Below are 18,906 nucleotides of genomic sequence, written 5' to 3' on the forward strand. Positions count from 1 at the left end.
AACCAGCCTTGACCCTACCATTCCAGGCCACTACTCCTGTTTCTACAGGCGGCTACAACTTCACACGTACCTTTCTAGCGATAGTGCTATCATAGTCCTTGACAAAAGCTTGTAGTTAATTTAAGGATGCAAGTCATGAAACGGCCAAACACGCTTTGCTTCTTGATAGTTGTCGCCGTCATTAGGAGGAGCAATAAACACACGCCGGCCGCCCCCTGGCCGCCTGCCTCCTCTTTCATCTCGGATGATTATACGTTGATTTATTCGGGGATGCTAAATTGCATTCATTGTTTTGCAGCGGAAATGACTCACCTGAGATGCTTAGATGAGATTTTTATTTATTTATTTATTTTTTTGTGACAACTGCCCCCCTGCTGAAACAAGCCTTTATTTTATGCTGATGGGAGGGAGGCTTCAAGGATACTGATGCTTCCTTTAGCTTTGAACACACAGTCGGTTCCAGCATGCTTTGTTCCAATCTGACAACATAAGCGAAATGAACGTCATTCACGTCTGTCAAATTGTCAGTCATAAAACCGTCATTTACTGTACAGGCAGCGTTTTAAGTCATACAGTAAATCTCAGGTATCACAAGCAATCAATCCAAAAAGTATCATTTCAAACTGATTTGCAATGCTTTTTTTTTTCAAACTTATTTTATTGAATGCTATTTTTATGTATTTATTGTGTGTTCCAAATTAGTGTGTGTCTGCGTCTGAATGTGTGTTTTTTAAACATGGATTGTTTATTATAGCATTATTTTTTTTCTATATACAGTACTGTTGTTATTATTTATTGTTATTTTTATTTTTTATTTTTTTGCTCACATTTCTTCTTTAATTCTCTTTTCACCTCGTGGTTTTTTTTTTGTCTCCAGGTTGTCGGACCGCCAGGTACCGGCAAAACTGACGTTGCCGTTCAGATCATCTCCAACATCTACCACAACTTTCCGGATCAGAGGACACTCATAGTCACACACTCCAACCAGGTTAGCCCACTGTCATGTACATGACCTTACACGTCTTTATAAGCTGGGTCTCACGCCTTTCCCTGCCCGTCTCTCGTCCACCAGGCTCTGAACCAGCTGTTTGAAAAGATCATGGCCCTGGACATTGACGAACGTCACCTACTGCGTCTGGGCCACGGGGAGGAGGAGCTGGAGACCGAGAAGGACTTTAGCAGGTGAGGACGGCTAAGGCGGTGATGGCACGCCACAGATCGTGACGTGAGATGGTGTCTATGCAAACAAACGTCCAAGAACTATCTTATAACTCAGTCAAAGCCAACACACACACACACACACACACACACACACACACACACACACACACACACACACACACACACACACATACACGCACACACATATATCCACTTGCCCAGCTGCCCGCAAGTATAACAAGTCTTAGCCAAAAGAGAGACAGAGCCACCTGATACTCCCATGTGTTTATCTTGGTGAGACATCCTCAGCCTCTTTGGCTTCTCCCACAATTCACCCAGCGTTTCGTCCACTTGTCACTACTCCGGATCACCAAACACTCTGTGTGGTGCTGGTACAGGGGTGGGCAAACTACAGCCCAACTACAGCTCACTTTTTAAATCTGGGCAACTGAGCATTTATATCATCAAGTTTAATTTAATATTGATCACATTCATCTAACCATTATATACACCTTATAGCAGCTGATAACTTAATTGTCAGTTTTGTTTTGTTTTGTTTTTTTTTAAATACATTGACCCGAATGAAGGCAGCCTGTATTTTCAGTAAGATGCATCGATAAAGTAAGAGCAAGGCTCTCAGTCCTTCCTCACCGCACAGTGCACTGGGGAGAAGAAGTCTAATTGAGCCATAATATTGGCATTAAAACCTCTGGTATACATTAAGGCCCCTTTTGATTAATTATTCATTAAGTATTTTTACAGCACCGACGCAATGAGTAATTGCGGGTCATGGTGTAATCACACAAATATAAAGGCATGACGGACTATGCGTCAGTGTTTAAACGCATTAGAATATTACAGAAATTCTTCAGCCTGTCATTATGGAGTCGCTGGTGAACTCTTAATGGTTTTAGCGCAGGGGTTCTGAATTAATAATTGAAAAAGGTCCACTTCGAGACATTTTATTCAAGCCAAGGAATGCGATAATATCTTGCATGCATTGTAATGCAATACCATTTTTTTCCATCATGAGCTGTGAGATGGAATACAAAAAAGATACCCCTGGCTGTCATTCTACCAAAATTTGTTCTCTCGTCGCACATCCCACAGTAGTAGGGATGTGGGGGGGAGCAGTCGCTAATTTGCCGAAATAGGATTATTTTAGCAAAGACCTCAAAAGAGGTTGAAAAAAAAAGCAGCGCTAGATTCTTGGGATATGTCAATGAATGCATGTCACTGAGCTGTTGGTCTCACATCTCTGTTTTAAACTGGAAAAATAAAACCATCACATGCTTTCGCTTTCTCAAATATGACTCGCTACCCTTTACGTTTTTTCAGGCAGCATTTCCATATAAATAGGCCAGTGCCAGAGAGTATTAATGAACATTTTTTGCTGTTACTATTTATAGTTCCCTTATAGGCAACCTTGTTAATTACCACCTCATCCATCTGTAGCGCAGAGCAAATTGCACCCTATAGTGGGAGAAACGTGGGGGGCAGGGGAGGTTATGCATGTGCTGCCGTGCCCCGTTTCGTGTATGGGCGCTGTTCAGAATGAACGTAGCGTGCACTTATGAATAGCGGCCAGGCAAGTCTGTTTGTAAATTATGCAGGGGGAAAAAAAGAATGGGGAAAGCGGGGTGACATGAAAAGAAATGCACTCCCGGTAGTAGCGTTTAATGCGGCCTCCGTCTGCCGCTGGACGTCTCATTATAACATGTGAGCGCCTCTGCTTTTAGTACCCCGGTGACACTGAGCGCCAGAGATTTTTAATTAACACCGCATATGCGAGAAAGGAAAACGTGGTGAATGCCAAACAACTAAAAAGAGTGGAAATGCCATTAGTCTAGTCCAGTCTAGCCTGCCAAAAAAGCAACACCTTTTTAAGGGTTTTTTTTTTAAAGAGAAAAATATCATTATAAAATGGTCCTTTTTAAAAACATGCAATAATAGCACATAAAGAACTCAACCATTGTTGTTACTTTTTTTGCTTCAGTGCAGTGGACATTGTCCTGTTCCTTCCCGTATGCAAATGGCTGAAGTCATACAGACACACGATGCATGTTAATATTATTACATTGTTGTTTGTGTTCAAATATACATTGCTGAAAGGGTTAACACCGTCTCATGTTATTAATCAGCCTGACAATGGCAGTTTCCTTAGTGCTAGCATTAAGTTAGGCGAGCTGACATGGTAATTTTAAACACAAAGCACATAATTGTCTTTGTTTTATGTTTACTTTGACAGTGAACTAGAAGTAGCAATGAAGATCTAAAACCCTTTTTTTTAATTGACTGCCAAACTGCTGCTTGCCCTTAAATCAGTTGAGTCTCCGCAACCATACTCTGTTCCTATCTTACATTTTTGCTCAGAGGTCGAAGCAAAAAAAAAAATAATAATAAATTGCCCAAATAGATGCTACTTGGTGTGAATTAGTCTTGTGTCTCCAGCCCAAGGTTACAAGCAGTAACGTGTATTGGCCTGTATGTGAGAGCAGCTTCATCACAGGTGAGTTCTCCTGGGCATCAAGGTCACTTCCCTTTTTTTTTAAGAGTCAGGCAAAAAGAGATGGAGCTGGGCCATTGTCTTTTTAGTCCTGTGTTGACGGAGGATCTTTGCACACCGTCTAAAAATAGCATAACCTCTGAATCTCCCACTTCCTGTCTGTGTGTACCTAATGCCGCTCTCTGATTGCGTTGCTTTAACACTAATCAGCTGCATGAAGCCGAGCACACATGCAGCCCTCAAGGACGGGCTAAACTTGCTTGTTCTCCCCTGAGGACAGAACTGCTACATCTGTCAATTCTTCAAGTGGGGCATCAAATCCAAAAAGGAAATGGTGGCGATTTTTTTTAAGCGTATGTTTGTCTCTCTCTCTCTCTTTCTCTCAGTACAAAGGAAGTCTTAAAAAAAGCGATGTTAAATGGCTGAAGCCATATTGTTATGAGCACATTTAACCAAGTTGTCGTCATTTCCCCAGAAAAACGTTTGACATGTTTGCAAGAAAAGGTTTGCAATTTTACGTGACTGAAAAAGTAATATTTGAAAAAAGTTTCCCTACCCGAATTGTGAAACCAAATTTGACATATGACAAAAACACTGAAATTGAACATGACTGTTGATGAACCACACTCTGCTGTTGGTCTGCAGATACGGCCGCGTGAACTACGTCTTAGCCCGACGCCTGGAGCTACTCACGGAAGTGGGGAGGTTTCAGGAGAGCTTGGGCGTCCCCGGTGATGTCTCCTATACCTGTGAGACAGCAGGACACTTCTACCTCTATCAGGTAAGCAGTTGCTTTTTTTTTTTGTTTGTTTGTTTCTTTGTTTTATGCCGTGGGAACAAAATCTTGCCTGCAAGCTGAAGTCTCATGCTATTTTGAGTTCACAAAAACCCCATGAATCCATCTTTTCCCGAGCCAATCACAAAGCAATAATGTATTTATGGGCGGGATATGCAATTGTAATGAAAACTTTTCACGGTTGACAATTAGCTTCTCCAACAAAGGACAATCATTCCCACGTGTGAGTTTGTGTCACCAGTAGTTTGTGTGTCACATTTAAACCGTGTGAGGTACTGTACGTTGCACTTTGTTTTGTTTATTCATTTTTTTTCAGTGGTGTGTAATCTTTACCCGTATTATTAGTAGGATTTATTTGATACCTTATTGTCATCCACTTGTTGCTATGTTTTGCCCGACACCGCAAATAACCTACGCAGAACCGGAGAGACGGTGTCAGCCTTCACTGTTTATTCCAACACCTAATTATCACCTGACTCTTGGGTCGTTGGAAAGATCTCCTCATTTCTATGCCGTTTTTTGAAGTTGCATGCCCTGCACATGACAAGCTCTGAAATAGAGATCCCCAGACTGCGTTGTAATGTGTTGCACAAATCCAATTCCAATGAAGTTGGGACGTTGTGTCAAACATAAATTAAAAAACAATGACAATGATGTGCAAATCATCTTCACCCTATATTTAATTGAATATCCTAACAAAAAACAAGATATTTAATGTTCAGACTGATAAGCTTTGTGTTTAGCAAATCATCATTAGCTGAGAATTTTATGGATACATTGTTAAAAAAAAAATGAAACCGTGACCGGGTCAGATTTACCGCTTTGTTACATCACTTTTTTTTTTTTAACAAGACTCAAGAAATGATTGGGAACTGACGACACTATTTGTTGAAGCATTGTCGGCGGAATTCTTTCCTCATTCAATTGTCCACTTCCTTAAAGCGCCACACGTTTTCAATAGGCGACAGACAGGTCTGGACTGCAGGCAGGCCAGTCTAGTACCCGCACTCTTTTACTACGAAGCCCCGCTGTTGTCACACATACAGCGGCTAGATATCGACACTGAGTTTCAAAATCGTCCATCCACACCCCTCAACCACCTCCACTCCGTCAACATTTTTTTTTTAGGAAGCATCATAATCTGGCGGTCGCCCTGGGCATCCACTCTGTTTAGCATGCTGTTGGAATTCAGAAAACACAAGTTACCTTTACTTTCACTTGCACTCATCAGTCAAGGTATTAATGTATTGAAATTGTTTTTTCATAGTTATTTAAAAAGATTGCGTAAAACCGAACTCCCGAGCCGCCTTGGTAAAGTCGCTGTCGCGACTTGCTTTCCTCAGAGGGTACAGATACTTTTAGACCGAGGCTGCCTGCTGGTTGGTTGAAGCCGCTTTATTAGGTTCACAGCTGGAGCACCCCCCAAGCGTGTGCCGATCTGCTCTCATTTGGCTTCAGAAAGAAAAAAAAAAAAAAAAAGAAGTTCAAGGCAAGTTGTCTGATGTAGCATTTGGAGTGGGCAGAAACGTCCGGAAAACCAACCCTCACACCACCATAGTGAGTGCTTAGATCCATCTGACAGTTCTGTGCTTCTTGTTTCGAGGGATTTCTTTTGTATTTAGAGGCCAAATAGAGGACATTTTAAAGAATTGACATCTTTTATATTGTGTACATGACAGACTCGATCCACAGATACCTGGTATCATTCAAAGGTCAAATAAAATCTGCATTGTCACAGATGTCATGTCCCTTCTTGTCGAAATAGTGTTGAGCCCTTGAACACAGAGGTGAATGCCTTAATTGCCTGCCATTTCTAAATGTTACATGCCGTATTTTTCTTTGTCCAACATTTTAAATTAAAGCATGTCAGTCACATGTCGGTCGTTTAATTTAAAATCCATACAATCTCAAAGCCTCAGTCACTGGCCCCGTACTTCTGGCCCTAGCTGTACGTAATGGCTCGTAACATCCGCCGCATGTCTTCTGCAGGTGATCTCCCGGTGGGAAGAGTACCTGAGCAAAGTGAAGCCCAAACAGGGTGCGGAGGCGGAGGTGGAGGCCGTGGCGGCGTTCTTCCCCTTCCACAAGTACTTCTCCAACGCTCCCCAGCCTGTGTTCAAGGGCCGCTCCTACGAGGAGGACATGGACATCGCGGAGGGCTGCTACCGGCACATTAAAAAGATATTTACCCAGCTGGAGGTAAGAACGTCATGCTCATAAACACTCACGCACATTCATTCCGGAATGACAGTATTATTTATAGAACTGCAATTAACGGTGGAGCTCATTCACGTAACCACAACAACAAATACCAGATGTGAACGTGTAATCAGCGTTGACGGTGGAGAGGCGCCTTGACTGGTCCCCAGTGTAAATAAATCATCACTATATTGACTATTTGCAGATATGATATCATGCTTCCAACAGCCAATACGGGCTGGAGGTGTTTATTTACTCACCTGCAGATGACGGGATGAAGGAATTGAGGGGAGGGCTTGATTTATAGCATTATAAAATTATTATATCATATATTGCCGATGTATTACAGTTCATATCAAGTGAAAGTGGAGTTAGTAGCTAGCGCCGCACAGTCTTTTGTTGAATTCGGTCCTCAATTGCTTGTGTAGAGTATGTGACAAATCATTTGGCTAAAACGCAGAAAAGACATGTACTGTCTCCACATCCAGTTACTTCAATTGAAGCCTTGGCAGCGGTCTCTCAGAGTGCTCTTGTTTTGCCTCTTTTTTCACTCTTATCATTTCTACTTAGCACATCAAGTATTCTTATAGAGATAACAATATGATATCAGATTTATGGGAACCGTGAGGAGGCCCTGCGAAAAAGCAATAAAGGCGTTATTGACTGGAGGTAATATCCCAACATGCCCGGTGACCTTGATTTATCCGGCCCCGTCACCTCTCCCACTTTCTCACTCCTCCTCCCCTCCTCCCTCTGCCTCGCCCATGCAGCAGCAGGACGCCCACTCTCGAGAGCTGAATTTGCGGATTTGTCTGCCATGTACAGTACAAATGTCACAACACGGAATGGGCTGAGACTCGGTGGCCTCCGTTGTAGGCTCCTTCCTGGTTCACAGAGAACAGCGTAAGATAACACGGCTGGACCATTTTTAATTCCGGAGCAAGAGAGATTGTTCAGTCAGCGTCCCAAAAATATCTTATTAAAAAAAATCTGAAAAATAGAAAAGTCATACTTCATCCCGTGTGCATCATTTATTCATTAGAGTTAGCAGGCTACTTCCTGATTCATGATGCACTGCAAAACACAACCTCGGGTTGACAAATGTACCTTCTTATGTTACTTTCTACTCTGTTCAGCCATTTGCTGAAAAACTCAACCTATTATAGCCTTTCTGAAATGCCCTAAGATGCGCCACATAATAGTATCTAGTGTCAAGGAAGTACAGTGTTCGTTTGACTTAAGTTCAGTTCATTTCATCACCCCACTTTAACGCAAAACACTTGTGTTTCAAATCATGTTTTCCCACTGAAATGAATGAAACTGTCCTGAATTCGTTCCATAAAATGCCAATAAAAATTTCTGTAAAATGTTTTTATAAGAATATCACCCTACACTATTGTTCTGTATTTTTAAAAAAAGTACACTAATAACATGGAATGATTTTTTATTTTTATTTTTTTAACAATCATTTTGAACCTGTGTGTGCATGTGAACTCCGTCTGGCCCAGACCCATCGGGCTTAAAAGTAAACCTCATAAATATTGGAGGTTGTGATTGGTTTGATATTTCGACGAAAATAGTAATACATCAAATATTTATGACCCACCGTGTGGTCCTGGTCACCGCCCCCCCCCCCACACACACACACACACACATATTCCTCTTTCCAAGCAATATTGCCTTGTTCTCTTACACCCACACCCCCCATTCAGGCTTTGTTTCCTTCTTCGCTAACATAGATATGGATTTGCCGATTTGCCTGGTGATAACCACACACTTGCACTTTATCTCAAGCGAGCATCGCGATCGTAACGCGCCAGTGGGGTCAATCAGCGATAACCACTCCTTCTGCAGCACTTCATCATGACAAAGAGCAGAGTGTACTGAGACTTTGAGGCAGAATGATCTTTTCAACCGCTTATATACATTTTTTTTTTTTTATAGCTGAACCTGAGGTCAAAAGCAATACTGTCAAACATTTTTTTCACGTATGAAATGGAAATAATCCATTCCGAGGTCAAAATGTTGCTATTATAAAGCTTTAGTGAGCTGCGTTGGCAGTTTTTAACATATTAACATTTGGTTGGGCGCTGATGTCTCACTGTTTGAAGAGCCTCTTTCTTCTTTGTTGTGTTATCATCCATCATCTGGTACAGCAATCCTCTTATCCATCATCCTTCTCAGCAATCTATCATTTTGCCAGCATCACTTACTGAAAAGTGAAGTTGGATAGTTAGACTGCAAAAACCGCCGTCTTTGGTGGCCAATTTCTTTTAAAGTCTGACCTTGCGTCCCGTCTCCTCCGGTAGGAATTCAGGGCTTTCGAGCTGCTCAGGAGCGGACTGGACCGCACCAAATACCTGCTGGTGAAAGAAGCCAAAATCATCGCCATGACCTGCACGCACGCTGCCCTCAAACGTCATGACCTGGTAGAACTGGGTTTCAAGGTAAGACCGCCTAATCCCTCTCGGTGGTCTTTATTTCCGTAGCTCATGTCGGTGTATTAAAGTTGCTCATTGTCCTCATCAGTACGACAACATCCTGATGGAGGAAGCCGCTCAGATTCTGGAGATCGAGACCTTCATCCCACTTCTCTTGCAGGTATTCTTCACTTTTGACTTTCGAGAAAAGTGATTATGCGAGTGTGGTCCTCGTGCCACTATGGCTCCCTCAAGTGGTACTTGAAAGAATAACCACGCAAGTACAGTTCAGTTGTCCCATAAAAAATAGTCAACAGCGCTTCTCGTTAAGATTTCCATTGGCGTAAATTGCTGTCGACGACGTGTAAAGAATTAACGATAAAGGCCAAATAAACCAAAGCACTACAAATAATACAAGAGTGTGCCCTGAGTATCCTTGTGTTGTGTTCATGATCTGATCTACTGCCCGGCCCTCAAATTTTACCCCGGACAGTACGACGCCCATCATCAAGCCTCCCACCACCTGACTCTCCGTGTTCATTACTGCCTGACTGATGGCCGCCAGGCAGAGTAATGACGCGTTTCTTTGGTAGTTGCGCCTAATTGTCCGTGATAGCGCTAATGTCTGTTTACAGATGAGATCATTAAGCACATCAGCCCGCGCAACAACCACGCCAGAGCTCGTCTCTTTAAGATGTGCTTTGTTTTTTTTGTGGGGGTTTTTTTTTCCCCCTTCCTGAATGAGTGAGTCATACTTAACTGGCAGGTGTATGTCAGAGAAAGATGAAATCCTTCATTCCCCCCACGACCTCCTCGCCGTGAAGCCAATACAAATTATAACAGACCCTGTCATGCTTGGGTGATATTTTGCATAAGGCAAACCCGCAGCACCCCAGACACAACATGGAGGGAAAAATGTAACTGTGGCTACAATGTAGATATAGTGAATCCCCATGTATCACAGGGGATACGTTCCAGATGTCAAATCTGTTTTTCCGTGCTGGCAGAACCCAGAGGATGGTTACAGCAGGCTGAAACGTTGGATCATGATCGGCGACCACCACCAGCTGCCCCCCGTCATCAAGAACATGGCCTTCCAGAAGTACTCCAACATGGAGCAGTCACTCTTCACTCGCTTTGTGCGCCTGGGCGTGCCAACAATCGACCTGGACGCGCAGGGACGTGCGCGTGCTAGGTCGGTCGCCCAATGGGACCCGCTTCGTATTTGTGGCCTTGTCTCGTGATTTTTAACACGCGTCCGTGTCGCTTGCCCCCTTCCAGTCTGTGTAATTTGTACAACTGGCGCTACAAGCACCTGGGGAACCTGCCGCACGTCCAGCAGCTGCCCGAGTTCCAGGTACCCAACCCCGGCCTGACGTTTGACTTCCAGCTCATCAACGTGGAGGACTTCAACGGCGTGGGCGAGTCGGAGCCCAACCCTTACTTCTACCAGGTCAGTTCAGGCAGCCTTGCAATCTGGCCTGTCCAAACAACCATTCAATGCAACATGGATTTCATACTTTCCTCAAACGCAATCTATTCATAACAAAAGCCATTTCTCTCGTGCTACACCAGCACACAGATCACCGCCACCGTGTTTCCTTTTGACAGTTGTAAAATGTACAAAAGATGAATTGTTTGTAATATGTGCATGGAAAAATGAGAGGGCAGGAACTAATAAATTATATTTTGCACCCTCCCGAAAAATCTGCAGTTATCCATAAAGCGCGTCGGGTAGAAAATGCTACTCCGGTGCTAAATCATGAGTCTCCGCGCCAACCAAGAAATTAAAATGTCCCCGTTCCCGCTTAAATGCATCACGTAAATGTCATCTGGTGGACAGCGTGCAGGCTCGTGTTTCCCTGAACGTTGCGATTGTTCCAAAATGCAGACCATGTGCGCTTCTCAAGCCTCCGGGTCACATGAACCTCCACTCTGTTTGACTGTTGCCATTTTCCGCGCTCCTTCAGGGAATCACCCACGATCCCTGACTTGGACAAGGCGCAGGCACACTGGACACAAGCTGAGCAGACAGTAACCGACATGTCCTGCTTTGCACTCTCAACCAAATACTGTTTATCGTCAAAAGAAAGAAAAAAAAAAGAGGCCTTCGCTCTAATAGATGCCGTACTTCGTGACTGTGGGGTGTGTCATCGACTTGCACAAATATCCCGGATCTTTAAAAAACATCGCTCTTCGTTAGCTTTCAAAATGACACTTGAGGACATTTACACTCGAACATCTGTTTGAAGAACTGCAGTAATTCAGTGTTGATCATCTGGAGTAGCGGTGATGTGATGTGGAATATTTAATTTATCATTTGGATCCACCCTTCTCTCCCTTTTGCATCATATGTAGTTTTCAACTGGCCTTGTGCATCATTCGCTAGACTTTGTTGTCAAGATTTTGCGCTTCTCTGGAGTGATATGCTAATGAAGCCCCCTCTATAATTAAGAGGACCGGCGAAGTCTAATTACCGCCTCGTGTTACTGTTTACTTCTGCTGCGCATAACGGTCAAAACGCGTTTAGTTATCTGTCTGGTTAGATTGTAAGGTTACGTCAATACGATCACAGCCTCGAACCTTAACACTGGGCAAGAAAAATGTCAGCATAGCGTAAACCATCTGAACGTGCGCCATTAGCAAACAAAGCGCTAACAAAGTCACACTTCCTGAGGTGCGACTGGTGTGGCAGGATTCCGAAACTGTTGATGAGGCTGCATCGATAATTAGCAAAGATGTGAGGCTTGCGGTGCTGGCTTAATTGAAACAGAATGAATAATGCATACCGCTGGCCATCCTTTTTTTTCTCTCTCTTTTTGCCACATTTGAAGGGAAGAGGGGAACCTTGGACAGAGTATATTTATGCTTGGGATTTAGTTGAAATTGGGTTGAACTTGGGTTCAAAAAAAAAAAAGAACCCTCAAAGCAGCTTGGCAATTCGAAACGGCAATTGTCCTCCACAGATGCATCCTTAACAATTTTCACTTGTCTCTCTCTTTCCACGCAAAGAACCTGGCAGAGGCCGAATATTCCGTGGCTCTGTTCATGTACATGCGTCTGTTGGGCTACCCGGCCGACCGCATCAGCATCCTCACCACCTATAACGGGCAGAAGCACCTGATCCGAGACGTCATCAACCAGCGCTGCGCCAGGAATCACTTCTTCGGACAGCCCAACAAGGTAAATCTCCACTTAGCTGTCAACGTCACATCCGCAGCGGAGGCTTGTTGCCGCCCATCTCAACAAAGTGGGGGCGTGAGAGCGTGCACACATAAGATTAAAAAGGATCGTGCACGGAGCAACGGCAGCTCCGACGTCTGTCAGGGATGCCATGGGCTTTTTCTGGAGCCAGCCCACATTCTCCACGTCGCTGCTTGCCAATGTTTTGTTTTTTTCCACACACACACACACACACTGCCTCAGGTTAAGCTTACTGCTCGCCTCCTTCTTCCTTCCAACCCACAATTGTTCCACCTTCTACTCATATGAAGTCCAAAGAATGCAAATAGGGCCCACAAGGCGTCGTTAGGGTGTGGGTCAGCGTGCCTCGGGAGGTATTGTGTGTCCCATAAGATTTGGTATAAAATAAATAAATAAATAAAAAACGAGTTGAAGAATTTTATTCTTCACAGAATTCATAATACGCATACACGTTCGTTTGAAATTTTAGGTGTTATACATTGTCCACTAGGATTTGCACTCGTGTTAGCCACTTTCACACTGCATTTCCTGTAAATTGTTGTGTAAGAGGTGGGCAGAAGACGCCAAAGAGCACCTTCACACCTCCGATGCGGTTTGCTCTTTTAATATCAATTTTAATCATGTCCGATGATGTCGGCACGACAGCTACAATTTCAACACAAAGGCATAACGGCACGCGGGCAGTGATTCTCGTTTCTCTTTCTGTTTTATGTAGTAATAAACATTATATTGCTTTTTTTTTTTTTTTTAAGGGGGGTTGGGGGGGAGGGTGACATTTTAGCTTGGCAACAGCATCTCTCAGCATTCACATGACTGTCATGTCTTTGTCTTTTTCAATGTATTCTGTTGTGACAGTCAGTCAGCAATTGTGCTTGGTCATGCTAAATGTCCCGCGACGTTATAAAACTGCCAGTGTCATTGGGTGCGCTGCTGGCTTTAGTCAGAATGCGTGCCTCATGACAAGCTGATGGGGCGGGCAGGAGAGCTGGGGACTGGGTGGGAGGCACAGGAGGGGGGTGTCTGACAAGGCTGGGAGATCTGCTGAGGAGAAAGAAAGATGGCCGCAGAAGGAGATGGACATTTAAAAGGTCACTGTGCCTGAGCGCTGGCTCCACCGTGTACCGACAATGCGTCATCGTGGCCAAAATGGAGAAAATGTCAGTGGCCAGCCCGCGTTACTGCTCGGATTCTAATTAGAAAACAGATGTAATGAGACCCAATGCGGGAGCTGCGTCAAACTCAAGGCTCGACACCTGGTGCTATTTTCCCCTTGTCCTTTAGCAAATGCAGCCAAAACAAGCAGACATAATATTCTGTTCATCTGCCCACGTGCTAACTGTTACCAGGCATCTTTTACTCTTGTGCGGGGGGAGGAATTTCCCTGCAGCAAACAGCTGACCAGTCATGCCAGTTTAAATGCTACTACGTTCCATCCCACACAGGATCTTTGGCAAAGTGCGTTAATTCCTTATGGAATCAAAAAAAAAAAAACTTGCAAGTAGAAGCATTTTTTTGAACCAATTTGATTTTACTACTCTTTCAGCGGGTGATGTTTTTGTACATTTTATCGGCCAATCTAAAGTAGTTGAAATGGCGTGCTCTCTTTGACGATGCATTGTTAATGGTTGAGCAAATGCGCTGTTTTGGAGGGTCTCCTGAAAAGTGATGATTTTGGAGGTGCGAGGACTCATTACACTTGCACTAACAAAGCTAAAATGAAGGAAGCGAGGTGGACGCAAATGGCCGGCATAGAGCCAAGAGGGCTGAACTATTTTTAGAATGTACCCCAATTATGTCACCAGACACATCATCCACTGTAAACAAATAAACAAATCCCTCTTCCCGTGGGAGAAAAAAATGAGAGTAACCTTCATGATCTCTGCTCATAGATGATATTGGTCACACGCGGATGGTAAACAGTCAACTGTTGGCCCAGTTGAACTCGATTGCTATCCAAAAAAAGCAGCACCATTTTTTTTTTCTCGCCTCAAATAAATAAATCCACACATCGTCTTGAAATTCCAACATCTCAGTCAGCAATCCCAATGGCGGGATTGTGTCATTTGTAACCTACTTGGATGGTGTGATTTAGAACACGCGTGCCATCCTCCCAACCGCAGCCGTACCCGACCAGCACGTTATTGCCCCCGGGTGCTGCACCTGTTCCGCACAGCAACAAGAGACCTAAATAATACTGGCCCGCCATCACGTTAGCCCTGTCGCTCGACTCATGCTGGCTTCAGCTTGTGGCATCAGCGTGATGCTTGCTGTGTTTGTGAGCCACTTTGGCTTCTCTGTACTGCCCAGTGTCCTATTGATCCACGTCAACCTCTGCGTCCTCCTCAAATGTTTTATTTAATAAACACTCAACATGGAAGTGTTTCTGTTATGTGGGTTCACACACCGACATAGCACCAAGCGGGGAAGCGACATATTGGGCTATCCTGAAGCATAGCCGCGGTGTCCGGAAGCCCGTTAGCCTGTGAGCTGGTTAGCGGCTCATGCCTCTGGTCACGGAGGGTAAAAGACTGGCAACGACTCGCTAGGCTCTATTCTAGCCACCCGCATATTTTTCGGGATGTACTCCGAGCATAAGATAGGTGTTAGTTGTAAAAATGTATTTAACTGTTGAGAGATTAGCGGGCTTTTATTTTTTTTTTTAAACTATCACAAAGAAATAATGCTTATGAGTTGTTCAATACGGCTTCCAGTGGGTGTATAGAATTTCAAACTACACGGAAAATACTAATGACAAACAGCAAATCAATTTTGGAACTAATCTTTGACATAATCAATGTCGGTCTGTTCGCATCGGTTGTATAATTAGGTTAGTTGTTAGTTTCTTTTTGGTTGTTTGGTTAATTTGTTGGTTGGTTTATTAGCTAGTTTCGTTTTAGGATGCTTAGCTAATTCCTTTTATGTTTTTTGGTTTGCTAGTGTGTTGGTAATTCAGTTGTTGCTTTGTTGTTTGGTTCATTGGTTGGTTTGTTAATTGGTTAGCTAGCTTCTTTGTTTTATTGGTTAGTTTGGTGGTTGGTTGGTTATTTAATTAGTACCTTTGTTGTTTAGTTGGTTGGTTAGTTTCTATATTAGGTGTTTGGTTGGTTAATTTGTTGGTTCTTTGGTTAGCTAGTTTGTTGGTTAGTTGAGTCTTTCTTGGTTTGCTAGTTGATTGGTAACATAGTCCCTTTGCTGTTTGTTTGGTTGGTTTGCTTGGTATGTCCTTTTTTAATTAGTTTGTAAATTATTGGTTCATTTGGTTTTTTTGCTTTGTCAGTTTGTTGGATCACTCACTCACCGCATGACACGAAAGCTTCATCGCCAATTTTCTTAAAATTTCGAGCCACAAGGCCCGAGCTTTCAAATAGACTCATCACTCAATGTATCAAAGTACAGTGGGTGTACATTCATAGTTGCATTTTCTTGATTTCAAAGCGTTGTTGTGCTGCCGGCTTTTATGTGAGCCATCGAAGTATCCTTGGTGCACACTCTTGCCGTGACGGGATTACCACCGTGTCAAAGCAAATTGGCTGACTCGTTCCCCCCTTTTTGCCACCACTTTTCACTAATCCCTGATCCTGTAGCAGCCCTGACTCCCCCTTGAGTCTCCGGGGTCCAGGTAAGAGACAGAGTGGCGGCAAATGCCCCCGTAAGCCTTCTTAGAGACAACAGTGTGTCACGCGGTGATAACACCCACACAAACGCAGACACCTTCTTGTATCTTTGGTGAAGGATTTTTTTTTCCCCCCCCTCAGGCTAAATCTCACTGCTGAGCTAAAATGCACTCTCATTTACTTTGCATAGAGGAATCGGCTCAAGCGCTTTTATTCGATTTGGGTGCTCAGTAACAACACTGTGGTGTGTCTTTACAGGTGACGACTGTCGACAGGTTCCAGGGTCAGCAGAACGATTATATCATCCTCTCGCTGGTCCGAACAAAAGCTGTAGGACATCTCAGGTAATAACGTTTGGAAAATGTATCCTTTGCTCTCTCAGAATTGTATTTTTTTTCCATTGTGTGTCTTTTGAGATGGTCATCTGAAGACCTTTTTTGTTTCTCATTTTTATCAGATGAGAAATCAATCTCTGATCGCGGTTTGTTGGTTAGCTGGGTAGTTTGTTTAGTTAGTTGGTTATTGTGTTTTTTTCCCGTTGGGTTATTTGTTCACAGATTGACACAAAACTATATTCACAATTTCCACAAACTGCCAAGAAACAATTTGAATTGGAAAATCGGTTTTGATTTGACTGAACGGCTCGGAATCATTACAATTTTAAAATGAACTGTACTTCAGTCGACAAACAAACCACTACGGTCCCCCACAATTTTCATTCAATTAGATGAGTGTTCAGCAAGCGGCGCATCTGGAGATGACTGCAGAGAGATGCCATTGTTCTCCGCTAATTAAGTCGAACATGGAGCCGAGACAAAGACTTGCAAAGGTCCGACTTGTAACAGTCATTTAGAGGAGCCGTCATTCTTTGTCCTCTCAGTTCAGTCCGCATTTTTCACTTTTTCATCTCATCTCCCTCGCCGTCTTCCCGCCTCGGGAACTGATACTCCTTCCCTTCTCAGCCACCGCAAGGTCTCGTCTTGTAAGGGCGGATAATTGAGACCCAACAATACTTTGCCGGCCTGAGGCCGGAATATGCCGTCAACCTGCGCAGCTCGCCGCTTTGGCTCAGCAACTTTCACCCGCGCTCACATCGCACTGTCAGGAAAAAGAAGCTAGATAGACAATAAGTCATCCTTTTTTGCAGCTAAATACATGCCCCCCACCCACTCTTTGCTGCGGGGAAACTCTTAAACCTCTATTCCCCAATGTAAGCAAGGAAACAACAAAATATGTTACAGGCCGCAGGATAAAAATTTTGGCGAGCTCCTCTTTCGTATCATTTGCTCGATCTTGTCTCCTACTGGTTGTGACACCCTTTTTTAAGCCATGAATTGATGGAGCCTTTTCAGGTGTTAATCGTGTGTCATTTTTTTCCCCCATTGTCGGTTGTTAAATTATTGGTTTGGTCATTCCTTTATTTACTGGCTCACAGGAGAATGCCAAAACTACACAGGCTATTTCCGGCTATTTTTTTGCCATGTCAAGTCTTTTTTTTTTTTTGCCTATTTTTCGGGATGGCATACCCGCCGACGGGCCACTCAGCACTGTCTTATATTCCCCACCCCCCGCCCCCCTCTTCTTTCCCAACTCTCTCCCTCCTGGCAATCTGCTGCCGTGACAACCACAGGAAGTACAGCCGACCATATGACAAGCCAACCCTTTCATTTCGTGGGGAACATTCCTGCACACACACACACTCACACAGTTTGACAGAGATGCACAGATGCAGACACACTCTGACTTAGACGCACACACACACAGTGCTGGTCCACTTTGCCCTGGTGTGTCACACAGCGCTGCCCAGGTGGGCGTCTCTTGGTCGGTGCCATGTCCACAGGCTACCGTGCGCCCTGATTGGCTCTTCTCCTTTCATCGCTCATTCCTCATTGGTCGTGGTTGTTGTACTTTGTCTCTGTGGAGTTTTGTTGGTCCCCCCACATTTGGCTTCACAAGGACCGCATCTTCAACTCACCAAGCACCCGCAAGACATTAATCCTCTTAATCAGATGGACGTATTTTGCGCATTTTGTTTACTAAAAAAAAAAAAAAAAAAAAAAAAAAAAACGGTCATGCCAGACTCCCCTTCGGGCTGAAAATGCGTTTAAAGCAATAAAAACTCAAAATGAGTGTCACACCTAAACAAAAGCCCCCCCACTTGAAATGTTCAGACGTCATCCAAACACAAGATGAGCTGGTTAATGGCCCTCATTTAAGTTGCTCCATTAAGCTCCTCCAATGCTTCAAAAAACGACTAAAATGTCACTCAAAACGGCCTAAAGGCCCAATAATCCTCATTTGGATCAGCAGCAACTTCCGATACGTTCCGGCATGCCCGAAAAGTCAACCCATTTTTATAAGCGTGTCCTGATGAAACTGGATGCATTTGTACCACTTTTCACCAATTGACACAAGATCCGGTCGATAAAAAAAGTCAACGTGACTGAAATTGAACAGGAAGCTTGTGGTTCAGAAGTGGACATTTTGGTCGATTTCTCCGGCTCGTTATTTGATCTCAAATCAGCCCCAGTTGGAAGCCTTTGACGAGTTTGGACTTGCCATTTCATTTTCAAATAATTTGACGCATTGCGGTGACATCTGCGTCGTCACCGCCACAAAACACTCTCCGGCCTCTTCGGCCACCCACTAATCCTCCCGCGCTCTCCTCAGGGATGTGAGGCGACTGGTGGTGGCCATGTCCCGAGCGCGGCTGGGCCTTTACATCTTCGCCCGGGTGGCGCTCTTCCAGAACTGCTTTGAGCTGACGCCCGCCTTCAACCAGCTGACGGAGCGCCCCCTGCAGCTGCACATCCGGCCGCATGAGTACTACAGCCAGGAGCAGCCGGTACGTCGGATGGATGGATGGATTGGGTGGATGGATGGGATAGATGGACGGATAGACTCATGGGATGGATGGATGGGCATATTGGAAAGATGGACGGGATGGAGAGATAGATCGGTTGGGTTGGATGAGGATTGGATAGATGCACGGGCGGATGGGTTGGA

General features: G+C 44.1%; 1 protein-coding gene across 2 annotated transcripts in view; it reads left to right on the top strand.

The window, feature by feature from the left end:
- Positions 1-18,906, top strand: part of aqr (aquarius intron-binding spliceosomal factor) — a 40,074-nt gene that overhangs the window by 19,690 nt on the left and 1,478 nt on the right. For both annotated transcript variants that reach the window (XM_019872571.1, XM_019872572.1), the window contains exons 24-34: positions 878-988; positions 1,073-1,182; positions 4,313-4,448; positions 6,453-6,662; positions 8,972-9,109; positions 9,192-9,263; positions 10,090-10,277; positions 10,364-10,535; positions 12,095-12,265; positions 16,159-16,244; positions 18,571-18,745. In XM_019872571.1, the coding sequence (XP_019728130.1) occupies positions 878-988; positions 1,073-1,182; positions 4,313-4,448; positions 6,453-6,662; positions 8,972-9,109; positions 9,192-9,263; positions 10,090-10,277; positions 10,364-10,535; positions 12,095-12,265; positions 16,159-16,244; positions 18,571-18,745 (1,569 nt within the window). The remainder of the gene's footprint in view (positions 1-877; positions 989-1,072; positions 1,183-4,312; positions 4,449-6,452; positions 6,663-8,971; positions 9,110-9,191; positions 9,264-10,089; positions 10,278-10,363; positions 10,536-12,094; positions 12,266-16,158; positions 16,245-18,570; positions 18,746-18,906) is intronic.

The sequence above is a fragment of the Hippocampus comes genome, unplaced genomic scaffold (assembly GCF_001891065.2).
Source record: "Hippocampus comes isolate QL1 unplaced genomic scaffold, H_comes_QL1_v1.1 scaffold92, whole genome shotgun sequence".
NCBI lineage: Eukaryota > Metazoa > Chordata > Actinopteri > Syngnathiformes > Syngnathidae > Hippocampus > Hippocampus comes.